Source organism: Oncorhynchus mykiss, chromosome 8 (genome assembly GCF_013265735.2).
Source record: "Oncorhynchus mykiss isolate Arlee chromosome 8, USDA_OmykA_1.1, whole genome shotgun sequence".
Lineage (NCBI taxonomy): Eukaryota > Metazoa > Chordata > Actinopteri > Salmoniformes > Salmonidae > Oncorhynchus > Oncorhynchus mykiss.
The window spans coordinates 69,431,940-69,457,863 of record NC_048572.1 but is presented as its reverse complement, the minus strand read 5'-3'; the positions used below and the strand labels follow the sequence as shown (position 1 = coordinate 69,457,863).

Here is a 25,924-nt window from a genome sequence, read left to right as displayed (position 1 = left end):
TCCTTTCTTTTTGCGTTTTAAAGTATTGCTTGAATTTATATATTGAACGTTTTTTGGTTTGCTCAGACAAATTATTAAATTCATTATTGCTCTGATTCAAAATGTTATTCTGCCAATGTATCTTTTCTGTCAGGATAACACATGGGTGGTGGACAATCTATTCTTAGTATTGACTGAATGTCTGTCTCTTACCAACTGAATACTGTTGTGAATGGAGTTTGGTTGTTTTAAAAGATGTACATTGTGAAATAAAATAAGCATGTTTTTTTCAATTATCTTATGGATTAATGACCAAGTAAAAGCACTGTGCATGGCAACAACAGAATAATAATTTCTCCACCTTAAAACAATCCTTGCTGCTTTGTTCTGTTCTATCTGCAGCCTCCTAATTTCACCTGCTGATGCATTTCCAGAGACCATAGAACAGTAGTTCATCTGACTCCCAATTCATGCTTGGGATGTTTGCTTAAGAATATTTCCCAGTAAATATTTAGGTATCCTTCTGATCATGCATACAGTTAATTAAAAAACAAAACACAGTTTAGTTATTTGAGACGACCGTGATAAGCAGTTGTCTAGCTGCACCCCTAGTAGTTTGGTTTCTGACACTTCCTGAATTTGTACTCCCCAATTTGCGATAAGCATGCTGATTGGCTGTGATCAGATCATTCTTTTTTCCATATACTCCCATATTTGGGATGGCAGGTAGCCTAGTGGTCAGTGTTGGGCAAGTAACAAAAGGTTGCTAGATCAAATCCCAGAGCTGATAAGGTACAAATCTGTCGTTCTGCCCCACTGTTCCTAGGCTGTCATTGTAAATAAGAATTTGTTCTTAACTGACTTGCCTAGTTAAATGAAGGTTAAATAAATAAAATATTTGTCTACTCACAATAACCTCCAATATCTTACTGAGTGAAGGGAGTAGACTAATTGGTTGACTATTGGCACAAGTAATGGGTTATTTGCTATTGGGATTGGATACAGTTTAGCATGCTTCCATACATTTGGATATGTCCCCCTTTCCAGTGACTAATTAAATATGTATTTCAGTGGAGCTGCAATCTGGGGAGCAGCATAGCGAAGTAAAAAATTGAAGGGGTGGAGAAAAGTTAAAGATGGATTTTTAAGCCTTGCGAACTTTTGAGACATGGCTTGTGTATGTGTGCAATTGCGGGTGAACGGGCAAGACACTATAATTAAGTGCCTTTGAACGGGGTATGGTAGTAGGTGCCAGGCACACCGGTTTGAGTGTGTCAGGAAACTGCAACGCTGTTTTTTCCACACTCAACAGTTCCCGTGTGTATCAAGAATGGTCCAACACCCAAAGGACATCCAGCCAACTTGAAACAACTGTGGGAAGCATTGGAGTCAACATGGGCCAGCATCCCTGTGGAATGTTTTCGACATCTTGTAGAGCCTGACAAATTGAGGCTGCTCTGAGGGCAAAAGAGGGTGCAAAATAAAATTAGGAAGGCGTTCCTAATATTTTGTATATTATAGAGGCTATTGCAGCACCTATCAACCAAACAGACTTTCTCTCCCTTGAGGTTCCCAATAACTGCCAGTGTGATATGCTTGTTAGCAACTGTCCTGCCATACTTGTTGTTTTATTTATGTATGTCTGGTATGTGTTAGACAAATCATATAGCTAAACTGGCAAACTATTACTAATGCTGTCAATCTGGTGGTAAAGTAGTGAAATATACATTTTAATTTCTTCTTGTCACCGTCAGTATAAGTATTGATAATTGCAATGTAGGTTGTCACTGTTCATAACGATCTGACACTTTTTAATGACAAGACATGATTAAACACAACTAAATGTTTCCCTGTTTGAGCTTTGTGAACAATAATGCAGCAGTGTGATTTCAAATGTGATTGTTCAAGTGTATTTTGATAATTTTGCATTAAACATTTACTTCCCTCAAACTGTTTTCTTAAATAGTCTCAAGTGTCTTCACCTATATCATCTGCATATACAGCAAGGTCAACAATTATTGAGCAAGAAAGACTGTATAAAATAAATAATACAAATATTGAGCTATATTGTGTGCTGGAACAAATGTGGAAATTATATTTCGTACTAATAAACTCAGCAAAAAAATAAATGTCCCTTTTTCTGGACCCTGTCTTTCAAAGATAATTTGTAAAAATCCAAATAACTTCACAGATCAACAGTGTAAAGGTTTTAAACACTGTTTCCCATGCTTGTTCAATTAACCATAAACAATTAATGAACATGCACCTGTGGAATGGTCATTAAGACACTAACAGCTTACAGACGGTAGGCAATTAAGGTCACAGTTACAAAAACTTAGGACACTAAAGAGGCCTTTCTACTGACTGGAAAAACACCAAATGAAAGATGCCCAAGGTCCCTGCTCATCGGTGTGAATGTGCCTTAGTTATGCTGCAAGGAGGCATGAGTACTGCAGATGTGGCCAGGGCAATTGCAATGTCCGTACTGTGAGATGCCTAAGACAGCGCTACAGGATGGACAGCTGATCGTCCTCACAAAGGCAGACCACGTGTAAAAACACCTGCACAGAATCGGTACATCCGAACATCACACCTGCCGGACAGGTACAGGATGGCAACAACAACTGCCCAAGTTACACCAGGAACACACAATTCCTCCATCAGTGCTCAGACTGTCCGCAATAGGCTGAGAGAGGCTGGACTGAGGGCTTGTAGGCCTGTTGTAAGGCAGGTCCTCACCAGACATCACCGGCAGCAACGTCGCCTGTGGGCACAAACCCATTGTCGCTGGACCAGACAGGCCTGGCAAAAAGTGCTCTTCACTGATGAGTTGCGGTTTTGTCTCACCAGGAGTGATGGTCGGATTTATGTTCATCATCGAAGGAATGAGCGTTACACCGAGGCCTGTACTCTGGAGCAGGAATGATTTGGAGGTGGAGGATCCGTCATGGTCTGGGGCGGTGTGTCACAGCATCATCGGACTGAGCTTGTTGTCATTGAAGGCAATCTCAATGCTGTGTGTAACAGGGAAGCCATCCTTCTCCCTCATGTGGTACCCTTCCTGCAGGCTCATCCTGACATGAACCTCCAGAATGACAATGCCACCTGCCATACTGCTCGTTCTGTGTGTGATTTCCTGCAAGACAGGAATGTCAGTGTTCTGCCATGGCCAGCGAAGAGCCCGGATTTCAAACCTATTGAGTACGTCTGGGACCTGTTGGATCGGAGGGTGAGGGCTAGGGCCATTCCCCCCAGAAATGCCACACCAGATACTGACTGTTACTTTTGATTTTGACCCCCCCCCCCCCCCCCCCTTTGTTCAGCGACACATTATTCCATTTCTTTTAGTCACATGTCTGTGGAGACATAAAATGTATGTCTCAGTTGTTGAATCTTGTTATGTTCATACAAATATTTACACGTGAAGTTTGCTGAAAATAAATGCAGTTGACAGTGAGAGGACGTTTCTTTTTTGCTGAGTTTACAAGTTTACAAGTTTACAAGATAGGGCTCAATTATTTTCAATAGCTTTCAATACCTCACCTTACGAGGACAACGGCACTGAGCCTTTTCGTCAAATATTTTATGAGAATAGAGGTTTTGGCATCAAAACATGGGAACAAATGCAGAAAAGTACCCACCCTTTGCCTTGATGACAGCTTTGCACACTCTTGGCATTCTCTCAACCAGCTTTATGAGGTAGTCACCTGGAATGCAATTCAAATAGCAGGTGTGCCTTGTTAAAAGTTCATTTGTGGAATTTCCTTCTTAATGTGTTTGAGCTAATCAGTTGTTGTGACAAGGTATTTTTTTTAAATGCAACAAGTTCTTAATTCCAAACCCTAACCCGGACGACTCTATGGGTCTCCCAATCACGGCCGGTTGTAATACAGCCTGGAATCTCCACCCAGCACAGCCAGAAGAGGACTGGCCACCCATCAGAGCCTGGTTCCTCTCTAGGTTTCTTCCTGGGTTCCTGACTTTCTAGAGAGTTTTTCCAAGCCACTGTGCTTCTACATCTGCATTGCTTGCTGTTTGGGGTTTTAGGCTGGGTTTCTGTACCAGGGTCTGTAATTACGCCTAGCACTAATATGCAGTACCGTAGACTGCTACGCCACTCGGGAGCCACAGGTAGGGGTGGTATACAGAACATAGTTCTATTTGGTAAAAGACCCAAGTCCATATTATGTCAAGAACAGCTCAAATAAGCAAAGAGAAACAACAATCCATCATTACTTTAAGACATGAATGTCAGTCAATCCGGAAAATGTCAAGACCTTTGAAAGTTTCTTCAAGTGCAGTCGCAAAAAACATCAAGCGCTATGATGAAACTGGCTCTCATGAGGACAGCCACAGGAAAGGAAGATCCAGTGTTACCTCTGCTACAGAGGATAAGTTCATTAGAGTTACCAGCCTCAGAAATCGGCATTTAACTGCACCTCAGACTGCAGCCAAAATAAATTCTTCACAGAGTTCAAGTAACAGACACATCTCAACATCAACTGTTCATAGGAGACAGCGTGAATCAGGCCTTCATGGTTGAATTGATGCAAAGAAACCACTACTAAATGGCATCAATAAGAAGAAGAAGAAGAAGAAGTCTTGCTTGGGCCGAGAAACACGAGCGATGGAAATTAGACTGGTGGAAATCTGTCCTTTGGTCCGATTAATCCAAATTTGAGTTTCTTGGTTCCAACCGCTTTGTCTTTGTGATCTCTGCATGTGTGGTTCCCACCATGGAGGAGGAAGGGTGATGGTGTGCAGGTGCCCTGCTGGTAAGGAACACTTAACCAGTATGGCTACCACAGCATTCTGCAGGGATACGCCATCCCATCTGGTTTGCCCTTGGTGCGACTATAATTTGTTTTTCAACATGGCAATGACCCAAACCACACCTCCAGGCTGTATAAGGGCTATTTGACCAAGAAGGAGAGCGATGGAGTGCTGCATCAGATGACCTGGCCTCCACAATCACCCGACCTCAACCCAATTGAAATGGTTTGGGATGAGTTGGAGCAATGCAGCCAACAAGTGCTCAACATATGTGGAAACTCCTTCAAGACTGTTGGAAAAACATTCCAGGTTAAGTGACTACCTCATGAAGGTGGTTGAGAGAATGCCAAGAGTGTGCAAAGCTGTAAATGTTTTATTTGACCTTTATTTAACCAGGTAGGCCATTTGAGAACAAGTTCTCATTTACAAGTGCGACTTGGCCAAGATAAAGCAAAGCAGTGCGAAAACAACAAGAACACAGTTACACATGGAATAAACAAACGTACAGTCAATAAAACAATAGAAAATCTGTATGCAGTGTGTGCAAATGAAGTAAAGAGGTAAGGCAATAAATAGGCCATAGTGGTGAAATAATTACAATTTAGCAATTAACACTGGAGTAATAGATGTGCAGGTGAAGATGTGCAAGTAGAAATACTGGTGTGTAAAAGAGCAGAAAAAAACTAAAACAAATATGTTTTAGGATGTAGGTATGGATGGGCTATTTACAGATGGGCTGTGAACAGCTGCAGCGAGCGGTAAGCTGCTCTGACAGCCGGTGCTTGAAGTTAGTGAGGGATATATAAGTCTCCAACTTCAGAGATTTTTGCAATTTGTTTCAGTCATTGGCAGCAGAAACCTGGAAGTAAAGGCGGCCAAGGAGGTGTTGGCTTTGGGGAAGACCAGTGAAATATACCTGCTGGAGCGCGTGCTACAGGTGGGTGTTGCTATGGTGACCAGTGAGCTGAGATAAGGCAGAGCTTTACCTATCAAAGACTTATAGATGACCTGGAGCCAGTGGGTTTGGCAACGAATATGTATCGAGGACCAGCCAACGAGAGCATACAGGTCGCAATGGTGGGTAGTATATGGGGCTTTGGTGACAAAACGGATGGCACTGTGATAGACTGCATCCAATATGCTGAGTAGAGTGTTGGAGGCTAATTTGTGAATGACATCGCCGAAGTCAAGGATCGGCAGGATATTCAGTTGTACAAGGGTATGTTTGGCAGCATGAGTGAAGGATGCTTTGTTGCGAAATAGGAAGCCGATTCTAGATTTTTTTTTTTTGATTGGAGATACTTAATATGAGTCTGGAAGGAGAGTTTACAGTCTAGCCAGACACCTAGGGTATTTGTAGTTGTCCACATATTCTAAGTCAGAACCATCCAGAGTAGTGATGCTGGTTGGGCGGGCGGGTGAGGGCAGCTATTGGTTGAAGAGCATGCATTTACTAGCATTTAAGAGCAGTTGGAGGCCACAGAAGGAGTGTTGTAAGGCATTTAAGCTCGTCTGGAGGTTTACTAACACAGTGTCCAAAGAAGGGCCAGAAGTATACAGAATGGTGTCGTCTGCGTAGAGGTGGATCAAAGAATCACCCGCAAGAAGAGCGACATCATTGATATATACAGAGAAGAGAGTCGGCCCAAGAATTGAACCCTGTGGCACCTCCATAGAGACTGACAGAGGTCCGGATAACAGGCCCTCCGATTTGACACACTGAACTCTATCTGAGAAGTAGTTAGTGAACCAGGCGAGGCAGTCATTAGTAAATCCAAGGCTATTGAGTCTGCCGATAAGAATACGGTGATTGACAGAGTCGAAAGCCTTGGCCAGGTCGATGAAGAAGGCTGCACAGTGCTGTCTTTTATCGATGGCGGTTATGATATCGTTCATCAAGGCAAAGGGTGGCTACTTTGAAGAATCTCAAATATAAAATGTTTTTTTATTCATTTTTTGGTAACTACATGATTCCGTAGGTGTTATTTCACAGTTTTGATGTCTTCACTATTTTCAACAATGTAGAAAATAGTACAAACAAAGAAAAACCCTTGAATGAGTAGGTGTGTCCACACTTTTGACTGATACTGTACATCAAAATCCACAAATAAATGGTTAATTGACTACAAAATCAACATTTTGCAATGGCCATCCCAGTCTCTGGATGTAAATCCCATTGAAAATGTGTGGTTTGAATTGAAGAGTACCATACGCGCAGACAATGGATATCAAAGATCCAGAAAGATTCTGTATGGAGGAATGGTATAAGATCCCTCCCAATGTGTTCTCCAATCTAATAAACCATTTTATAAAAACGGTCAGTGCCATTATCCTTGCAAGGTGAGGTATTGAAAACAGGGGTGGCAATACTTTTGACCCCTATCTTTTGAGAAGAAAAGTATTACTTGTTAAACAAATATATATATATATATATATATATAAGTATACCATTTTCATTTTTATTTGAGCGTACAATATAGCTCCGTATTTGTATGAAGTATTTTATAGTATTTTTTTGATAATCTTTATCAAGGGGGACAATCATTCTGGACCTGACTGTACATGTGTGTATGTAGAGGTGTGTGTTTATGTGTGTGTGAAAAGGTGTGTGGACAAGTCATCTGAGTCGACTGTAGGTGAATTATGACACTTTGTTTCTTGCTCTGTCAATTATTGATCTTGCCATCACATGTACTTTTATCTGGTCTATCGGACTAGCTTAGCACCTTTTTCAAGTCTGTCTGAGAGGCCAAGGCTACTAATTCTTAGTGTTCCATACTAAGGGATTCTTTGACTAGGGAGTAAACATGGGGAGGAGAACTACATATTTAGTCATCCTCCATATTTCATGGATCTTATGTGAAAATGTCTTATCTCTGGTAAGGTTATGTTGCATTTATCTGTTTATTTATATATTGGTGAAAATGAAAAACATGTCTCAAAGAAACATCAATATAGCTTTAGTACTGGTATTGAATGGTTTTATTTGTTATTGAGATACTGTAATATGATTTATGTTGACCTAATTTGCATTTTCATTTCAAATTAGTATAATGCCTCATTTGCATTGTTACAATGGTCACTCCCTTTCTCTAAACAATGGTACGTTTTCTCTCTGTTGCTTGTCAGCCTACACCAAGAGTTTTAGGTAAGTGGATTTTCTTATTTTCTTTTCAATATTTCAAATAGAATGTCACCTATTCAAAGCTGTCATTTACTGTATGTCCTTTACATTTATTCTACAGAATATGATGTGGATGGTGGAAGGGACATGGACATCTTTGATATCAATGAAGGTTTGTCAGTTAGGATGTTTTTTTTAAATTTATTTTTATTTTACCTTTATTTAACCAGGCAAGTCAGTTAAGAACAAATTCTTATTTTCAATGACGGCCTGGGAACAGTGGGTTAACTGCCTGTTCAGGGGCAGAACGACAGATTTGTACCTTGTCAGCTCGGGGGTTTGAACTCGCAACCTTCCGGTTACCAGTCCAACGCTCTAACCACTAGGCTACCCTGCCGCCCCGATGTTACTTAATCTTGTTTCTAATAACTCAATGGGAGTTTCATAGCAATGTGCCGTGTGTGTGTGTGTGTGCTTGGTCCTAACAGAGGCTGGGTTAAACCTGGTGGAGGGGGATATTGAGCTTGATGAGGTGAGTTAATAAGTACTTCTGCTGGTCTTCACTTTAACAATGACATGTTATATCAAGCATAGAAATAGAAAGACAAGAATGGGGAAGTTCCATTGATTGCAGACCACAGCAATTTAACTGCACCCTCATGGGCTTGGGCAATTATATTTCTATGATATCAGCTCACTGCCCACGCTTAACAGAACTAAATGATTTATTATTTCTTTTTTTGTCAAATGTAATCTACGGCTGACTCAGAAACAAGGCCGGAATTCTATAATAGGGGATCAATACAGATGGCCAAAGACTGTTCCCTACTACTTTGAGGATGACTTGGGTAAGACCATAGATGTAGATACAATATAATACATACAGTGCATTCGGAAAGTATTCAGACCCCTTGACGTTACAACCTTATTCTAAAATTAATTAATTAATAGATTCAATTACTTATTTTCCTCATCAATCTACACACAATAACCCATAATGACAAAGTGAAAACATGTTCTTAGAATTTTTTGCAAATGTATAAAAATTACAAAACAGAAATACCTTATTTACGTAAGTATTCAGACCCTTTGCTACGAGACACGATGTTGAGCTCAGGTGCATCCTGTTTCCATTGATCATCCTTGAGATGTTTCTACAACTTGATTGGAGTCCACCTGTGGTAAATTCAATGATTGGACATGATTTGGAAAGACACACACCTGTCTATATAAGGTCCCACAGTTGACAGTGAAAGTCAGAGCAAAAACCAAGCCATGAGGTCAAAGGAATTGTCCGTAGAATGCCGAGACAGGATTGTTTCGAGGCACAAGGGTACCAACATTTTTTCCCAGCATTGAAGTTCCCCAAGAGCACATTCTTAAATGATAGAAGTTTGGAACCACCAAGAACTCTTCCTAGAGCTGGCTGCCCGGCCAAACTGAGCAATCGGGGGAGAAGGGCCTTGGTCAGGGAGGTGACCAAGAACCCGATGGTCAGAGCTGCAGAGTTCCTCTGTGGAGTTGGGAGAACCTTCCAGATGGACAACAAACTCTGCAGCACTCCACTCCAGGCCTTTATGGTAGAGTGGCCAGACGGAAGCCTCTCCTCACTAAAAGGTACATGACAGCCTGCTTGGAGTTTGCCAAAAGGCACCTAAAGGACTCTCAGACCATGAAAAACAAGATTCTCTGGTCTGATGAAACCAAGATTGAACTCTTTGCCCTGAATGCCAAGTGTCACGTTTGGAGGAAATCTGGCACCATCCCAACGGTGAAGCATGGTGGTGGTAGCATTATGCTGTGGGGATGTTTGTCAGCGGCAGGGACTGGGAGACTAGTCAGTATCAAGCGAAAGATGAAATAAGCAAAGTACAGAGAGATCCTTGATGAAAACCTTCTCCAGAGTACTCAGGACTTCAGACTGGGGTGAAGGTTCACCTTCCAACAGGACAACAACCCTAAGCACACAGTCAAGACAATGCAGGAGTGGCTTCGGAACAAGTCTCTGAATGTCCTTGAGTGGCCCAGCCAGAGCCTGGACTTGAACCCGATCTAACATCTCTGGAGAGACCTGAAAATAGCTGTGTAGTGACGCTCTCCATCCAACCTGACAGAGCTTGAGAGGATCTGCAGAGAAGAATGGGAGAAACTCCCCAAATACAGGTGTGCCAAGCTTGTAGCATCATACCCAAGGAGACTCAAGGCTGTAATCACTGCTAAAGGTGTTTTAACCAAGTACTGAGTAAAAGGTCTGAATACTTATGTAAATGTGACATTTCAGATTTACATTTGCAATTTAAAAAAAAGAAAGAACTGTTTTTGCTTTGTCATTATGGGGTATTGTGTGTAGCTTGATAAGGCGGAAAAAAACTATTTAAACAATTTTAGAATAAGGCTGTAACTTAGGGGTCTGAATACTTTCCGAATGCACTGTACATCTACACTGAACAAAAATATAAACACATCATTTAAAGTGTTGCTTCCATGTTTCATGAGCTGAAACAAAAGATCCCAGAAATGTTGCATATGCATAAAAAGCTTATTTCTCTCAAGTTTTGTGCACAAATTTGTTTAAATCAAATCAAATGTATTTATATAGCCCTTCGTACATCAGCTGATATCTCAAAGTGCTGTACAGAAACCCAGCCTAAAACCCCAAACAGAAAGCAATGCAGGTGTAGAAGCACAGTGGCTAGGAAAAACTCCCTAGAAAGGCCAAAACCTAGGAAGAAACCTAGAGAGGAACCAGGCTATGAGGGGTGGCCAGTTTTCTTTTGGCTGTGCCGGGTGGAGATTATAACAGAACATGGCCAAGATGTTCAAATATTCATGAATGACCAGCATGGTCAAATAATAATAATCACAGTAGTTGTCGAGGGTGCAGCAAGTCAGCACCTCAGGAGTAAATGTCAGTTGGCTTTTCATAGCCGATCATTAAGAGTATCTCTACCACTCCTACTGTCTTTAGAGAGTTGAAAACAGCAGGTCTGGGACAGGTAGCACGTTCGGTGAGCACATCCCTGTTAGTGAGCATTTCTCCTTTGCCAGATAATCTATACACCTGACATGTGTGGCATATCAAGAAGCTGATTAAACAGCCTGATCATCACACAAGTGCACCTCGTGCTGGAGGCAACAAAAGGTCACTCTAAAATGTGCTGTTTTATCCTACATGACAATGCCACAGATTACTCAAATTTTGAGGGAACGTGCAATTGGCATGCTGACTGTAGGAATGTCCACCAGAGCTGTTGCCAGAGAATCCAATTTTAATTTATTTACCATAAGCCGCCTCCAAAGTTGTTTTGGAGAACTTGGCAGTAGCCTCAACCAGCCTCACAACCACAGACCACTTGTATGGCGTTGTGTGGGCGAGTGGTTTGCTGATGTCAATGTTGTGAACAGAGTGTCCCATGGTGGTGGGGTTAAGATATAGGCAGTTATTAGCTACAGACAACAAACACAATTGCATTTTATCAATGGCAATATGTATGCACAGAGATACCGTGATGAGATCCTGAGGGGCAATTGTTATGCCATTCATCCGCTATCATGTTTCAGCATGATAATGCACGGCTCCATGTTGCAAGGATCTGTACACAATTCCTGGAAGCTGAAAATATCCCAGTTCTTCCATGGCCTGCATACTCACCTGTCACCCATTGAGCACGTTTTGGGTGTTCTGGATCGATGTGTACTACAGCATGTCCCAGTTCCCGCCAATATCCAGCAACTTTGCACAGCTATTGAGGAGGAGTGGGACAACATTCCCCAGGACACAGTAAACAGCCTGATCAACTCTATGCAAAGGAGATGTGTTGCGCTGCATGAGGTAAATGGTGGTACATGCACCAGATACTGACTGGTTCTGATCCACACCCCTACCTTTTTTTAAGGTGTCTATGACCAACAGATGCACATCTGTCTTCCCAGTCATGTGAAATCCATAGATTAGTAAATGTTTTCAATTGACTGATTTCTTTATATGAACTGTAACTCAGTAAAGTCTTTGAGATTGTTGCGTTTATATTTTTGCTTAGTAATAATACACATTCACTTTCTGAGACATGTTTGTGGTTCTAAAGGTTGACTATTTAAGAGGGGCAATACATTAATTTACACAATGATACTATTTTATGGTCCATTGCACGAAATAGGTCATGTGGCGTAGTCTTCAATTGAATGTGTAATTTCATGGTTACAAGACATATCTTCTATTCACAACACAGAGATCAATGCAAAAGGTGTTATCCTGAAGGCCTTTGAACAGTATCGCCTGAAGACCTGTATCGACTTCAACCCCTGGGAGGGAGAGCAGAACTACATTTCCATTTTCAAAGGAAGCGGGTACTGTAAGCTGTTATGGACTGCTCTGTTTTTATGTTGATTTATAATGTTTCTACATTTCCATTTTCAAAGGAAGCGGGTACTGTAAGCTGTTATGGACTGCTCTGTTTTTATGTTGATTTATAATGTTTCTACATTGTGCTTTCAAGATACTGGACATACATGACTACATAAAATGTATATACAGTACTCGTCAATAGCTGGTTGAGAGAATGCCAAGAGTGCGCAAAGCTGTCATCAAGGCAAAGGGTGGCTACTTTGAAGAATCTCAAATATAAAATATATTTTTAATTGTTTAACACATTTTTGGTTACTACATGATTCCATATGTGTTATTTCATAGTGTTGATGTCTTCACTATTATTCTACAATGTAGAAAATATTTAAAATAAAGAAGACCCTTGAATGAGTAGGTGTGTCCAAACTTTTGACAGGTACTGTATGTTTGGGGTTATTGTCTCACTAGGAGATCCACTCCTGGCAGTACACTACCGTTCAAAAGTTTGGGGTCACTTAGAAATGTCCTTGTTTTTTAAAGAAATGCATATTTTTTTGTCCATTGAAATAACATACATTTGATCAGAAATACAGTGTAGACATTGTTAATGTTGTAAATGACCATTGTGGCTGGAAACTAAAGATTTTTCATGGAATATGTATATAGGCATACAGAGGCCCATTATCAGCAACCATCACTCCTGTGTTAACAATATCTACACTGTATTTCTGATCAATTTTATGTTATTTTAATGGACAAAAAACATGCATTTTTTTCCAGAACAAGGACATTTCTAAGTGATCCCAAACTTTTGAACAGTAGAGTATATATTTTATTTTGGAAGGATGTGCCCATGGAAAAAAAGGTTAGGCTGTAGTATATATAGCCTTTGAGTTTGTATTATATTAACGCTCAACAATGTTTTCTGGTTGTCTCTCTTTCAGTTGTTTCTCATCTGTGGGTAACCAACATGTGGGGAAACAGAGGTTGTCCATCGGGACCAATTGTGACCGCATTGCGACCATCGAACACGAATTCCTCCATGCACTGGGTTTCTGGCATGAGCAGTCACGGTCGGACCGCGATGACTACGTCACCATCCTGTGGGACCACATCTCTGAGGGTACTGAACCTATAAACCTATGGTAACCCTAACCATAATGCTTACCCCTAACCCTCTGACCCCAAAATGTAGGGGTTAGGGTTATGGCTAAGGTTAGGGTTGTACCAGGTAAGAGCTGTCAAATACACAAGCAGCTCCCGGCATTATACCTAAAGCAGACATTGCCATTGGCTGCACAGAGTCGCATTAAGAGAGATGTGAGATGTAATCTACACCTTGATTGTTTAGTTAAATGTTTTTCGATTTTGAATGTAATTTTTTCTTTCTCGTTCTGATCTTCTGACGCGAGTGGGACGAGTGTAGCTTCGTCACATTAACCACACGGAGCAGAAGCTCTAACTTGACAGCTCTAACACAGTTACACCAGCTAAACAAGTGTCGGATATCACGGACGCTTGATCTGATTGAATCTAGGCTATTCCCACTGGGTAAAAATTGGTTTAATCAACATTGTTTCCACATCATGATGTTGAATCAACGTGGAAAACTGATTGAATTTGTAAAAAGTCATCAACATAAAATATTTTTTTTTACTCAACTTTTAACCTAAATCCAATGACATGGTGATTTCACGTTAGTTGAAAATTCAACCGAATGTAAATCAAAACTAGAAGTTGAGCTGAGGTCTGTTCCCAGTGGGGTGTTTCTTACTGTGCATGCCTGCATGTATTTGTCATCAGAAACATGGTGATTGGATTTCTCGGAATAACTTATCATCTGGACAAACAGTAATCTGTTTTCTTCCCACAAAGCATATTACAATATGTCAACATGACAACATAAAGTCAGATTAGTATTAGCCTGACCAAACAGGCCCACCCACAGTGTACACTACTTGTTCATTAATCTTGACCTTTCCCAAGAGCTATAAACTATGTGATCAGGACAAACAAATGTCTTCTTGCGCTGATCGACTGCCTAATCCTCTCAGACAAACAGGCAAAGGGCACCATGTAAGCATCAACGGAAATTTAAAGTGAAATTTGAGATTAGTGCATGGTCTAAGTCATTAATATCAAGTCATTCGTTTTGTGTAATTTAAGGTGAAAGAGCAGCGACATGATTCTTAAGATTCCAGTCAGCATCTTGTCATCCACATGAAGCCCTAACCCTACAGATCTGCCATTGGAGACATTCTTTGTCTCGCTAACATTTTGGGGTTGAAGGCTTATTACAGTACATGTCAATTCAGGAGACGAATTGAAATTCCAAGGCTAGATTTGAAGAAGTGAGTAAACTGGCTGATTTGACCCCTCCAACCCAACTGAACTCTCTCTCTCCCTCTCCCTCCCTCCCTCAATCAATCAATCTCCAGGTAAGGAACACAACTTCAACACGTACAATGACACCATGTCCAGTTCTCTGGGTGTCCCCTACGACTACGGTTCCATGATGCACTACAGTAAGACTGCGTTCAGGAACGGTACCGAGCCCACAATCGTCACCAAGATCCCCGCCTTCGCTGATGTCATCGGTCAGCGCATGGAGTTCAGTGATAATGACCTGCTCAAGCTACGGCGTCTCTACAACTGCAGTAAGACACAGGCACATTAGGCCTCTACAACTGCAGTAAGGCTCAGTCACTTTAGGCCTCTACAACTGCAGTAAGGCTCAGTCACTTTAGGCCTCTACAGCTGCTGTAAGGCTCAGTCACTTTAGGCCTCTACAGCTGCTGTAAGGCTCAGTCACTTTAGGCCTCTACAACTGCAGTAAGGCTCAGTCACTTTAGGCCTCTACAACTGCAGTAAGGCTCAGTCACTTTAGGCCTCTACAACTGCAGTAAGGCTCAGTCACTTTAGGCCTCTACAGCTGCTGTAAGGCTCAGTCACTTTAGGCCTCTACAGCTGCTGTAAGGCTCAGTCACTTTAGGCCTCTACAACTGCAGTAAGGCTCAGTCACGTTAGGCCTCTACAACTGCAGTAAGGCTCAGTCACTTTAGGCATCTACAACTGCAGTAAGGCTCAGTCACTTTAGGCCTCTACAGCTGCTGTAAGGCTCAGTCACTTTAGGCCTCTACAGCTGCTGTAAGGCTCAGTCACTTTAGGCCTCTACAGCTGCTGTAAGGCTCAGTCACTTTAGGCCTCTACAGCTGCTGTAAGGCTCAGTCACTTTAGGCCTCTACAACTGCAGTAAGGCTCAGTCACTTTAGGCCTCTACAGCTGCTGTAAGGCTCAGTCACTTTAGGCCTCTACAGCTGCTGTAAGTCTCAGTCACTTTAGGCCTCTACAGCTGCTGTAAGGCTCAGTCACTTTAGGCCTCTACAGCTGCTGTAAGGCTCAGCCACTTTAGGCCTCTACAACTGCAGTAAGGCTCAGCCACTTTAGGCCTCTACAACTGCAGTAAGGCTCAGTCACTTTAGGCCTCTACAACTGCAGTAAGGCTCAGTCACTTTAGGCCTCTACAACTGCAGTAAGGCTCAGTCACTTTAGGCCTCTACAACTGCAGTAAGGCTCAGTCACTTTAGGCCTCTACAACTGCAGTAAGGCTCAGTCACTTTAGGCCTCTACAACTGCAGTAAGGCTCAGTCACTTTAGGCCTCTACAACTGCAGTAAGGCTCAGTCACTTTAGGCCTCTACAACTGCAGTAAGGCTCAGCCACTTTAGGCCTCTACAGCTGCTGTAAGGCTCAGTCACTTTAGGCCTCTACAACTGCAGTAAGGCTCAGTCACTTTAGGCCTCTACAGCTGCTGTAAGGCTCAGTCACTTTAGGCCTCTACAACTGCAGTAAGGCTCAGTCACTTTAGGCCTCTACAACTGCAGTAAGGCTCAGTCACTTTAGGCCTCTACAGCTGCTGTAAGGCTCAGTCACTTTTAGGCCTCTACAACTGTCGTAAGGCATAGGAACATTGGGCTGTATAACTGCAGTAAGACTCAGGCCATGTTCAAGAGCATCAGTCTGCTCAGTCAGTGATCAACGACTGTCTGAGCAGACTGACTGATCTACCAAGTAAGTAGTAAGACATACTCACATTGACCTGCTGATCTACTGATTTATTTGATGGAGACTGTAATTTAGTCAAACCCACAGTGCAGGAAACTTCCTTTGCTGGAATGTCACATTTCTGCTATAAAACTTGAATTACAGTGATTAGTTAGGTGATTTGTTCAAAGCAAAACTCAGGATCTTTCTGCAGTGTATACAGTATTTGATTGAGAACCCTAGTGGATTATCAAACGCGGTTGGGTACATGGTACTGCATAGGTACATGGTAAACCTAGATAAAAACGTTTACAGCAGGTCAAAGTTTTCCTATGATTGCTGTTCAGCTGATAGCGATTGCATATACGTGTCCTTTGATCCAGCACGCTCCTCCACTTTCCTGGACACCTGCGACTTTGAGAGAGAGAACATCTGTGGTATGATCCAGGGGCCGGGGGACCAGGCAGAATGGACAAGGGTGACCCAGGCGCCTGGCGGGCCCAACACGGACTACTCCAACATGGGCAAATGCACCGGTGAGCACCCCCTCAGTACACACCAACCACAAAACAACACTATCAACCTCCCATCCTCAGTCCCTGACAGGGCAGATCACTATCAGCTCTCTTCTTATCTTACAGTCCAAAGGGTGATCAAAGGTCCAGTTACAAATAACACCTAGAGTTTTCCCTGACTGTTACCTGGTTAGTAAAACTCTGAGCCCTAGTTATAGGCTAAAGTTATAGGCTGACCCTACTTAACAATCCAATGGAAAATGTATACTGATGTCCATTGTTCACAGGCTCAGGCTACTTCATGCACTTGAGCACTGCCACAGGCAAACCAGCAGACACAGCCAGGCTGGAGAGCAGACTGCTCTACCCCAAGAGAAGCTACCAGTGCCTGCAGTTCTTCCTCTACAATGGTGGTGGCGCCAACGATCAGCTGGTGATCCTTGTCCGAGAGTACGATGAAGCCCACCCCAATGGAACCCTGCGTGTTATTCAGCCCATAGTTGGTAACATCTCTAACATATTGTCTCTAACATCTCTAACATATGGTCTCTAACATAGCTAACATCTCTAACATATGGTCTCTAACATAGCTAACATCTCTAACATATGGTCTCTAACATCTCTAACATATGGTCTCTAACATAGCTGTCATCTCTAACATATGGTCTCTAACATCTCTAACATAGCTAACATCTCTAACATATGGTCTCTAACATCTCTAGCATATGGTCTCTAACATAGCTAACATCTCTAACATATGGTCTCTAACACAGCTAACATCTCTAACATATGGTCTCTAACATCTCTAACATATGGTCTCTAACATAGCTAACATATGTTACATCAATCTATAGACATTCAAATAATCTGTTATTAGTTTACACCCATCATATTGGTTTTTCTTAACCTATATAATGCGTATAACATATGATATACTGTAAATTCTACACAACAATATTCTCTACTGTATTTATAAACTTAATGGTTTCCTCTTTCTCCCAGCACCACCTCAAGACCTATGGCACCTGCACCATGTGAGCCTGAACGTGGTCAAGAAGTTCCGGGTGGTGTTCGAGGGCATCAAGGGTGACGCCCCCTCCACAGGTGGTCTCTCCCTGGACGACATCAACCTCTCTGAGACTACCTGCCCCGACCACGTGTGGCGGGTGAAGAACTTCAGCCACATCATGGAGACCACTCCTAACGACAAACCCATCTACAGCCCCCCGTTCAAGTCCAGAGAGGGCTACACCTTCCAGATGGGGCTCTACCCCAGTGGGAAGGAGGGCTACGCGGGGGAGCTTTCTGCCTACGCCCACCTGGTGACCATGACCGGTGACACAGAGGTGCGGAAGTGGCCGTGTCCGTGGAAACAGATGACCATGATGCTGTTCGATCAGAACCCAGACATCATGAGGCGTATGAACAACCAGCGCAGTGTCACCACCGATCCTACTAAGAAACTCAGTGGTCAGTCCAGGTCCAGTATTCATTAAGCATCTTAGACTGGGAGTGTTGATCTAGGATCAGGTTCCCTCTCTCCATGTAATATTTTTCATTATTATCTGAAAGGCTAAACTGATCCTAGGTCAGTGCCCTTCTGAAATTCCTAATTAATATAGACCAAGACAAGTGCAGAATGATTTGAAACCCAGGGATTTACTTTAACATATGGAGTTAAATTCCATTTTCAAATGAATGGAATTACCATTTTTTTCTGAGATGTTCCACCTGGTTTTGCATGGACTTAAAGTAGTAGTCTTCTTATTTCATAGATGAAGTCATGTAGAGTATATTGAGAAAGATTTGTGTTTTTACCTTTCAGAGACTTCAGAGCTGTTCTTCTGGGATGACCCTCGTAAGGTGGGCGTTGAAGTGTCAGCGGCGGATGGGACCAAATATTTTCGTGGGCCGGGTGCCGGGACAACCGCGTACCTCACCCATGGCAGGGCCAAGAGCAGGGACTTCATCAAGGGGGGAGACGCCATCTTCCTGCTTACCATGGAGGGTAAGAAGTTCTGAAACGTTACCCTGGTCCCAGATTTGTTCGTGCTGTATTGCCAACTCCTATGGTTAGCCATGACAAAAGTTAGCCTGGTTCCAGATCTGTTCATGCTGTTTTGCCAACTCCTATGGTCAGTCCTGACAAAAGTTAGTCTGGTTCCAGATCTGTTCGTGCTGTATTGCCAACTCCTATGGTCAGTCCTGACAAAAGTTAGCCTGGTTCCAGATCTGTTCGTGCTGTATTGCCAACTCCTATGGTTAGCCATGACAAAAGTTAGCCTGGTTCCAGATCTGTTCGTGCTGTATTGCCAACTCCTATGGTTAGTCATGTCAAAAGTTATCCTGGTTCCAGATCTGTTCGTGCTGTATTGCCAACTCCCATGGTTAGCCATGACAAAAGTTATCCTGGTTCCAGATCTGTTCGTGCTGTATTGCCAACTCCTATGGTCAGTCCTGACAAAAGTTAGCCTGGTTCCAGATCTGTTCTTGCTGTATTGCCAACTCCTATGGTTAGCCATGACAAAAGTTAGCCTGGTTCCAGATCTGTTCGTGCTGTATTGCCAACTCCTATGGTTAGCCATGACAAAAGTTAGCCAGATCTGTTCGTGCTGTATTGCCAACTCCTATGGTCAGTCCTGACAAAAGTTAGCCTGGTTCCAGATCTGTTTGGTCATTGTCAGTGGTGTAAGTAAAAATACTTTAAAGTAATACTTAAGTATTTTTGGGGGGTATCTGTACAACTTTGACTTTTACTTCACTACATTCCTAAAGACAGTTATGTACTTTTTACACCATACATTTTCCCTGACACCCAAAGTACTCGTTACATTGTGAATGATTAACAGGACAGGAAAACTGTTTAATTTAAACACTTATCAAGAGAACATCCCTTCTGCCTCTGCTCTGGTGGACTCACTCAACACATCGTTTGTAAATGATGTCTGAGTGTTAGAGCATGACCCTGGCTATCCGTAAAAAAAAAAACAAGGAAAATGATGCCGTCTGGTTTGCGTTTATATAAGGAATTTTATATTATTTCTACATTTACTTTTGATACTTAAGTATATTTTAGTAATTACATTTACTTTTGACACGTAAATATATTTAAAACCAAGTACTTTTAGACTTTTACTTAAGTAGTATTTTACTGGGTGACTCACTTTTACTTGAGTCATTTTCTATTAAGGTATCTTTACTTTTACTCAAGTATAAAAATTGGGTACTTTTTCCACCAATGGTCATTGCTGCGTTTGACACGATCACACAAACAGATCTGGGACCAGGCTACTGAAAATACCTTTTTATCAAAAACACGCCAAAAGCATTCTCTACATTCTCTGAAATCATGATACATTGTCTCTCTGTTTTGCATAATCATGTTCAATATACTAATCTGTATGATCCCACCAGTGGAGGCTGCTGAGGGGAGAACGGCTCATAATAATGGCTGGAACGGAGCGGCATCAAACCATGTGTTTGATACAATTCCACTCATTCCTTTTCAGCCATAACCACAAGCATGTCCTCCACAATTAAGGTGCCACCAACCTCCTGTGGAGCCACCATCATATCCCATTAAGGCCTAGATTCAATCAAGTTTTAACACCCGCAAGTTGGCGTTTCGGCGGTGTCAGAAGGGTTACTGTGCTAGAGCTGCTGCTCGTGTGGTCATTGTCACAAAGCCACACTTGTCCCACTCGGGTTAGAAGTTCTGCATAAGTTAGTGTAGGCTATATAGAAATAATGACACTCAAGTTGAAAATCATTAAACAAAATAAAGAGGATTTCTATCAGCCTAATCAAGGTTTAGATAACATCTCACATTCTATTGCAAGCTTGTAAATAAGTCTGCATGGGATTTCTGTTAATGCGACTCTGTGCAGCCAATGGCAATGTCCACTTTAGGTATAATGCCAGGAACCACAGAGGTCCACAGCAGTTCCACCTCCGACACCGCCAAAACAACCGCTATGCAGTGGGTCAGCTAGCCCTTACACTGCCTTGTTAATTATCATCACACTCATTCAAATAAAATCATGGGTTGTGGTTTTCCATCTATTTAAAGGTTGGCTTTGGGAAAAAATGCAAAAATAATGGCTTTAAACTACAATGGATCAATCCACCATCATACCAGGGAATTTAATGCTTAAACCCTCAAATGTATGAATAAGATATTTGGCTACAGAAGTGCCATTCTTACCAACCTCTACAGCTTCCATCCAAAAACAAATCCTTTGAAATGACGTCAACGCATACTGGAGGAGTTACTGGCTAGCTAACTAACTAGCTATGCTGGTCACAGTGCGCATGACCAGAATGACACATCGACGAACCACCAAAGGAACACTTTATTTCTGTTTGATAATTGATAAAGGGGCGGAGTTGGACTGTTTTTCGTGGCCAAAGTCGACTGTGATGTCCACATCATGTGATTCATTACCAATTCACGCCCATTCGCCATTTCTATAATCAATCATGCTACCCAATCCCATCCCAGTGTCTGTAGGCCAACATTCATTTCTATGTTAGTATTATGTGTACTGTACCTCATTCTCATTACATACATGCCCCCTCCTCCAAATCTCTGTCTTCAGATGTGTCACATCTTACGGTGACCCAGCCCGTACCCTCCTCCACATTGCCACCAGTCACCACGGTTACCACCGCCATATTGCCACCTACTGACCCCTGCACTAAGGTCACATGTGGGAATGAGGGCGTCTGTGTGGTGGATGCTGGAAATGCTCTTTGCAGGTGAGGACACTTTATTATCGAGGCTTGTCGCTTACACAATACAATGGTCTGAAATTCAATCATCCATACTGAATTCTATTTCTCTCTCTTTCGCTCTGTTCTTCTCTCTGCATTGATAACCACAGCTTGATTATTTCCTTTTATTATCTTGCACCAGCTGTGCAGATACAAATGATTCCCTCTGTTTCCTCAGAATGCTCAGTCTTACCCTTTACACATACACACAGCAGGCAAAACTGGTTGTATAATGACATCATTACAACCAGTGTTGCCTGTGTAGACTCCCACTTTCTTCCCCTCTATATAGGTGAACCATGTTAGAGCTATATTTCTCTCTCCCTATCCAGATGTGCAGTGGGTAGATAGGTGACTCTCTCGCTCGGTCCCTCTCTAGGTGTGCAGTTGGTGACGACTGGTGGTACTACGGAGAGAGTTGTCAGTATCAGGGTTCCACCCAGGACACGATGACCACAGCGCTTATAGCCTCTTTCTCTGTGCTGGGTGGCATGTTGGTGGTGACTGCAGTCAGTGTGGTGTGTGTGAAGAGGAAAAACAAGAACAGCGGAGGTGGAGGAGACCGGGGCATCACCATGTCCAATGTCACCGTCACAGGAATGTAATGTTTTTCCCCCTGCCAGAACCAAAACTATTCATGGCCAGCATTAAGTAGATGAAGAAGTTAACTACAAAAGCTACAACTCCTTCAAATATAAAATGACAAAAGATCTACTGGAAATTCCACTTAATGTCTCATCCCAATAATGATCTGCCTATCAGCCATGTATTTTGATCAGCCTGTTCATTTGACATGATTTGTAGTTTATTTGTGTATGTAAATCTCCAACTATTTTCTTGTGTTAAATTTTTATTTAAACACTTGAAAGGGGGACGTGCTCTACCTCTCCCGCACAGGTTATTTTCATTTACCTTAACATCCCATTTTTTTTTGTATTTGTGTGCAAATTTAAAAAAAAATCCTAAATATGCTATGAAGTGTATGTATTGTTCAGGGCATACGCTACATTAGTGTTGCTGTCATGTCATTTTCATATCAGACTCTTAATAGTTTTAAATTGAGAATTATATCTGAAATGTTTATTTAGTTGCAGTCATGGAATGGAAGGCATTAGGGGCATAAATATAATAAGTGGTTCTAAAGTTCGTCTGATTTTGAAATTAATGAGATGCTAATATAAACATTTGACAATATTGACCTCTTCTGGTCATAAGGTGCACATACATCTGATTTTCGAATGAGGGCTCTATTCAATAAGTAGCACTGAAGTTCTGTGTTGTAGCCAGATTGACATTTAGAGGCAATGTTCCCGCGTTAGCAGACACGGCATTCACGGTAAACGCTACATGTCAGCTCAATTGGAAATTACCTCTAAATTTCAAGCGTGCTATAGAGCCAAACTTCAGCTATAGAGATTGAATAGAGCCCTTACTCAAACTAGAGCTATAGTATGACACATGTGCAATGAGATTATCCTGCATTTCTGGATAACAGTAATTTGAAATTGTATTGTAAAGTATAATTGAAAGCTATCAGCTATACTTATGGCTGTTTTTTGGTTTATAGGAACTTAAAATTGTATGACCTTAATCTGCAAAATACAAGTGGGTCATACATTGAAAAAGGGGAGGAATTACTGAGAGAAATGATTGTATACAAGTTTACACATGTGTCAAACGCACACAGAGAGAGAATTTAAAATGTCACTGCAAAATATAAAATACCACTAGAACAACAAAGCTTACAAATGTAAGATTTATTATACCAAAGACAGGAACGTTTTGTGTGGTTTACTTTCCATGTGGATAATATAGCAATTGTTTGCATTACTGAACTGGACACAGTCATGCCGGTGATAGCAGTGGGACGGAATACTGTGTGTATGTATGTTGTGAGCACATTAGAGAGGGAGTGCTGACTAACCAAGATGTAAGTATCAACAGAACTGAATGAAAAGAACCATGGTGAATTGTGTGTGCTTGTACTGTATAACAGGGTGGTTGTACTGTGTATGCACGTATCTGTGTGTGTATTGAACATGTCTCAGAGTGTATGTGTCTACGAGAAAAAGGTGAGATCGGCGAAATCAGGTCTGACCCACACCCCCTCCACACCACTAAATCCATCCACAGACATACGGGTACACAGTTCCTTTAAAAGCATCAGTATTTCTCTTATTTACAATTCATTGGGGGGGAAAAAAAATCACAATTTCTCTCAGAGAAGATTAGTAAAAGTGACTAGGTCACCATAAAGAGTATGCAACTCCTAAGAGTTAGTCTTTCAAATTTCTACAAAAATGTCTATGCCTTTTGTACAGGCCAAGAGCCATGATTTACTGAAGAAATAGAGTTTTATCAAGTGCCCCATCTACAACAGTTAAGCGTGGTATTATTGGTGTGTACCATTCAAATGTATTTCATTGATAATAAAAAAGATTGTTCTCCATGTTTCATTTAACAAGGTTTTTTCAGCAACTTAATTTTCTTTACATTAAAAGATATGGTAAGTAAAAAAACAACGGCATCATATCCATAACTGTGTGTTGTGAGAGGCTAACCCTTTTGCAGAGAGACTAGTGTTGATTACATAGGTACTCATTGGTTCGTTGTCTAATGTAAAAACAACGTTCCGCACAGTCTGTCTGTGAGTAGTAGTGGAACTACTTTGGACCATAAAAGGTGTGTCCATAAGTAGGATACCCAATAGGGTTGGGTTATCTTAAAGGGCTCATTTGCATGTCCTATTCTATAGGTCACTTTGGGGAAAGGGTTGGAGCAGGTTACAGTGCTTGGTACTCTAGTGCTGTGGTCTCAGGAAAGGGGTTGAGTGATTGTAGCCTGTAGACATCTCAGCAAGGTGCTGTTTTTCAGATACATAGGTTACTCAGCTAGTCCGAAGACTCTGTAGCGATTCTCCACTGTAGGGATTTCGGGGTGTGTCCTAATTCCCTGCAGTCCTAGTAGTCTGCAGGCTGGTCGGGGCTAGGTGTTTTCTGTTGCTTCTGCTGATGCTGCTTCATGATCTCCTTGACCTCCTCCACCAGCTCTGGAGGGATGATGAACTGGTCGTCTGGGTCGGGCTGGGCGGGGGCTGTGAAGTATCCCCCTCCCTTCTTAGATGGGGCGTCTGCTGCCACCTCGATCAGGTTGTGGCTCTTCTCCTGGGGGGCCACAGAGCCGTTCCCCCTCCTCTTCCCCATGGCCTTCCCGTCATCACCCGGTCTGCCGCAGCCCACTGACCAGCCCTCTTCTCTATCCTCCCTCATATCCGCCTCCCCCAGGGTCAGCTCCACCCCTTCCTCCAGTGGTTCCGGGGTGCAGGGTGGAGGAGGTGGAGGAGGGGCCAGCAAGCATTCCCGTCCTGACGATGATAAAGAGGCCTCAACCCTAAGGCAGTGGATGTCGGCCTCCACCTCCACTCTGCTCCCGTTGGAGAAGACCCCGGCGATGGGCTCCTCGTCCTCACTGTCCAGCCCGTTGTCAGATAGTGCGCTGGAGAAGGTGGCGCTGGACAGCTGCCTCTGGAAGGATCCGGTCAGACAGGCAGGGTGGAGAGCACAGCAGCCCCGGGCAGGGAGCTCCGAGCCTGGGTGAGGGTAGGGGCAGGGCTGGGCAGCGTGCTGGGCCTGCAGGGAGAGCTGGTTGGCCTGGTGGTGCAGGTGGAGCTGGTGGTGGTGGGGTTGTTCATGCAGCAGCCCCAGGGAACTCTGAGGAGGCTCGTCAGAGGAGGCCGTGGATCCCACCTCGCTGCTCATCTCACTAGTACTGATCTCACTGCTGATCTCACTGCAGGAGGACGGGGGGACAGGGAGGGAGCCGTCCCCTGTGGGTCGCTCCTTTATCGACGAACCCCCCGAAGAGGGGTAGCCGCCCAATACAGGGCTAGGGGGCGGCTGGGGATGGTCTCTGCAGCAACAGCAGTCCTCACTCACAGAGAGCTGCACCACCACGGCACAGAGACTGTCGGTGCAGCCGTAGCCCTGGGCCAGCGTACACAGCTTCTTGGCTGCAGCCAGGCCATCTGGGACATTACGCACCGCCTCCACCGCCTCCGACGCTGACACGGCATCCCACAAGCCACGGCTTCCCAGGATGAAGAACTCGTCCTGCGGGGTGAGGGTTACCGTGCAGACGTAGGGCCGTGGGATCACTGCCGGGTACAGGAAGGAATATCCCATGATACGGGTGGAGTCTGTCACTCCATTCACCTTGTTGTCCTAGAGGAGTAGAAGGAGAAGCCTACTTAAATGTCCAACAGAAACGGGTATTCTGCCGTATCCCAACCCCTCGCAGAAACACACAGTATGTTTAGAGTGGGAGCTGTTTTAACACATTCCCCAATCCTCACACATACAGATTAAAGCTCAGG

General features: G+C 42.9%; 2 protein-coding genes across 2 annotated transcripts in view; one reads left to right on the top strand and one right to left on the bottom strand.

Annotated features, from left to right (window-relative positions):
• Positions 1-7,440: 7,440 nt before the first annotated feature.
• Positions 7,441-23,322, top strand: si:ch73-40a17.3 (meprin A subunit beta). Its single transcript, XM_021613494.2, has 14 exons — positions 7,441-7,631; positions 7,882-7,900; positions 7,998-8,048; positions 8,365-8,408; positions 8,646-8,724; positions 12,106-12,223; positions 13,166-13,344; positions 14,660-14,878; positions 16,648-16,800; positions 17,067-17,282; positions 17,782-18,249; positions 18,605-18,787; positions 21,378-21,537; positions 21,932-23,322. The coding sequence occupies exons 1-14, from the start codon at positions 7,560-7,562 to the stop codon at positions 22,155-22,157; spliced, it is 2,187 nt and encodes a 728-aa protein (XP_021469169.2). The 5' UTR covers positions 7,441-7,559; the 3' UTR covers positions 22,158-23,322.
• The window catches only part of LOC110530434 (PH domain leucine-rich repeat-containing protein phosphatase 1), a 78,717-nt gene continuing 76,090 nt past the window's right edge, over positions 23,298-25,924 (bottom strand). The window contains exon 17 of the mRNA XM_021613493.2: positions 23,298-25,772. Within this exon, the coding sequence (XP_021469168.2) occupies positions 24,513-25,772 (1,260 nt within the window). The 3' untranslated portion in view covers positions 23,298-24,512. The remainder of the gene's footprint in view (positions 25,773-25,924) is intronic.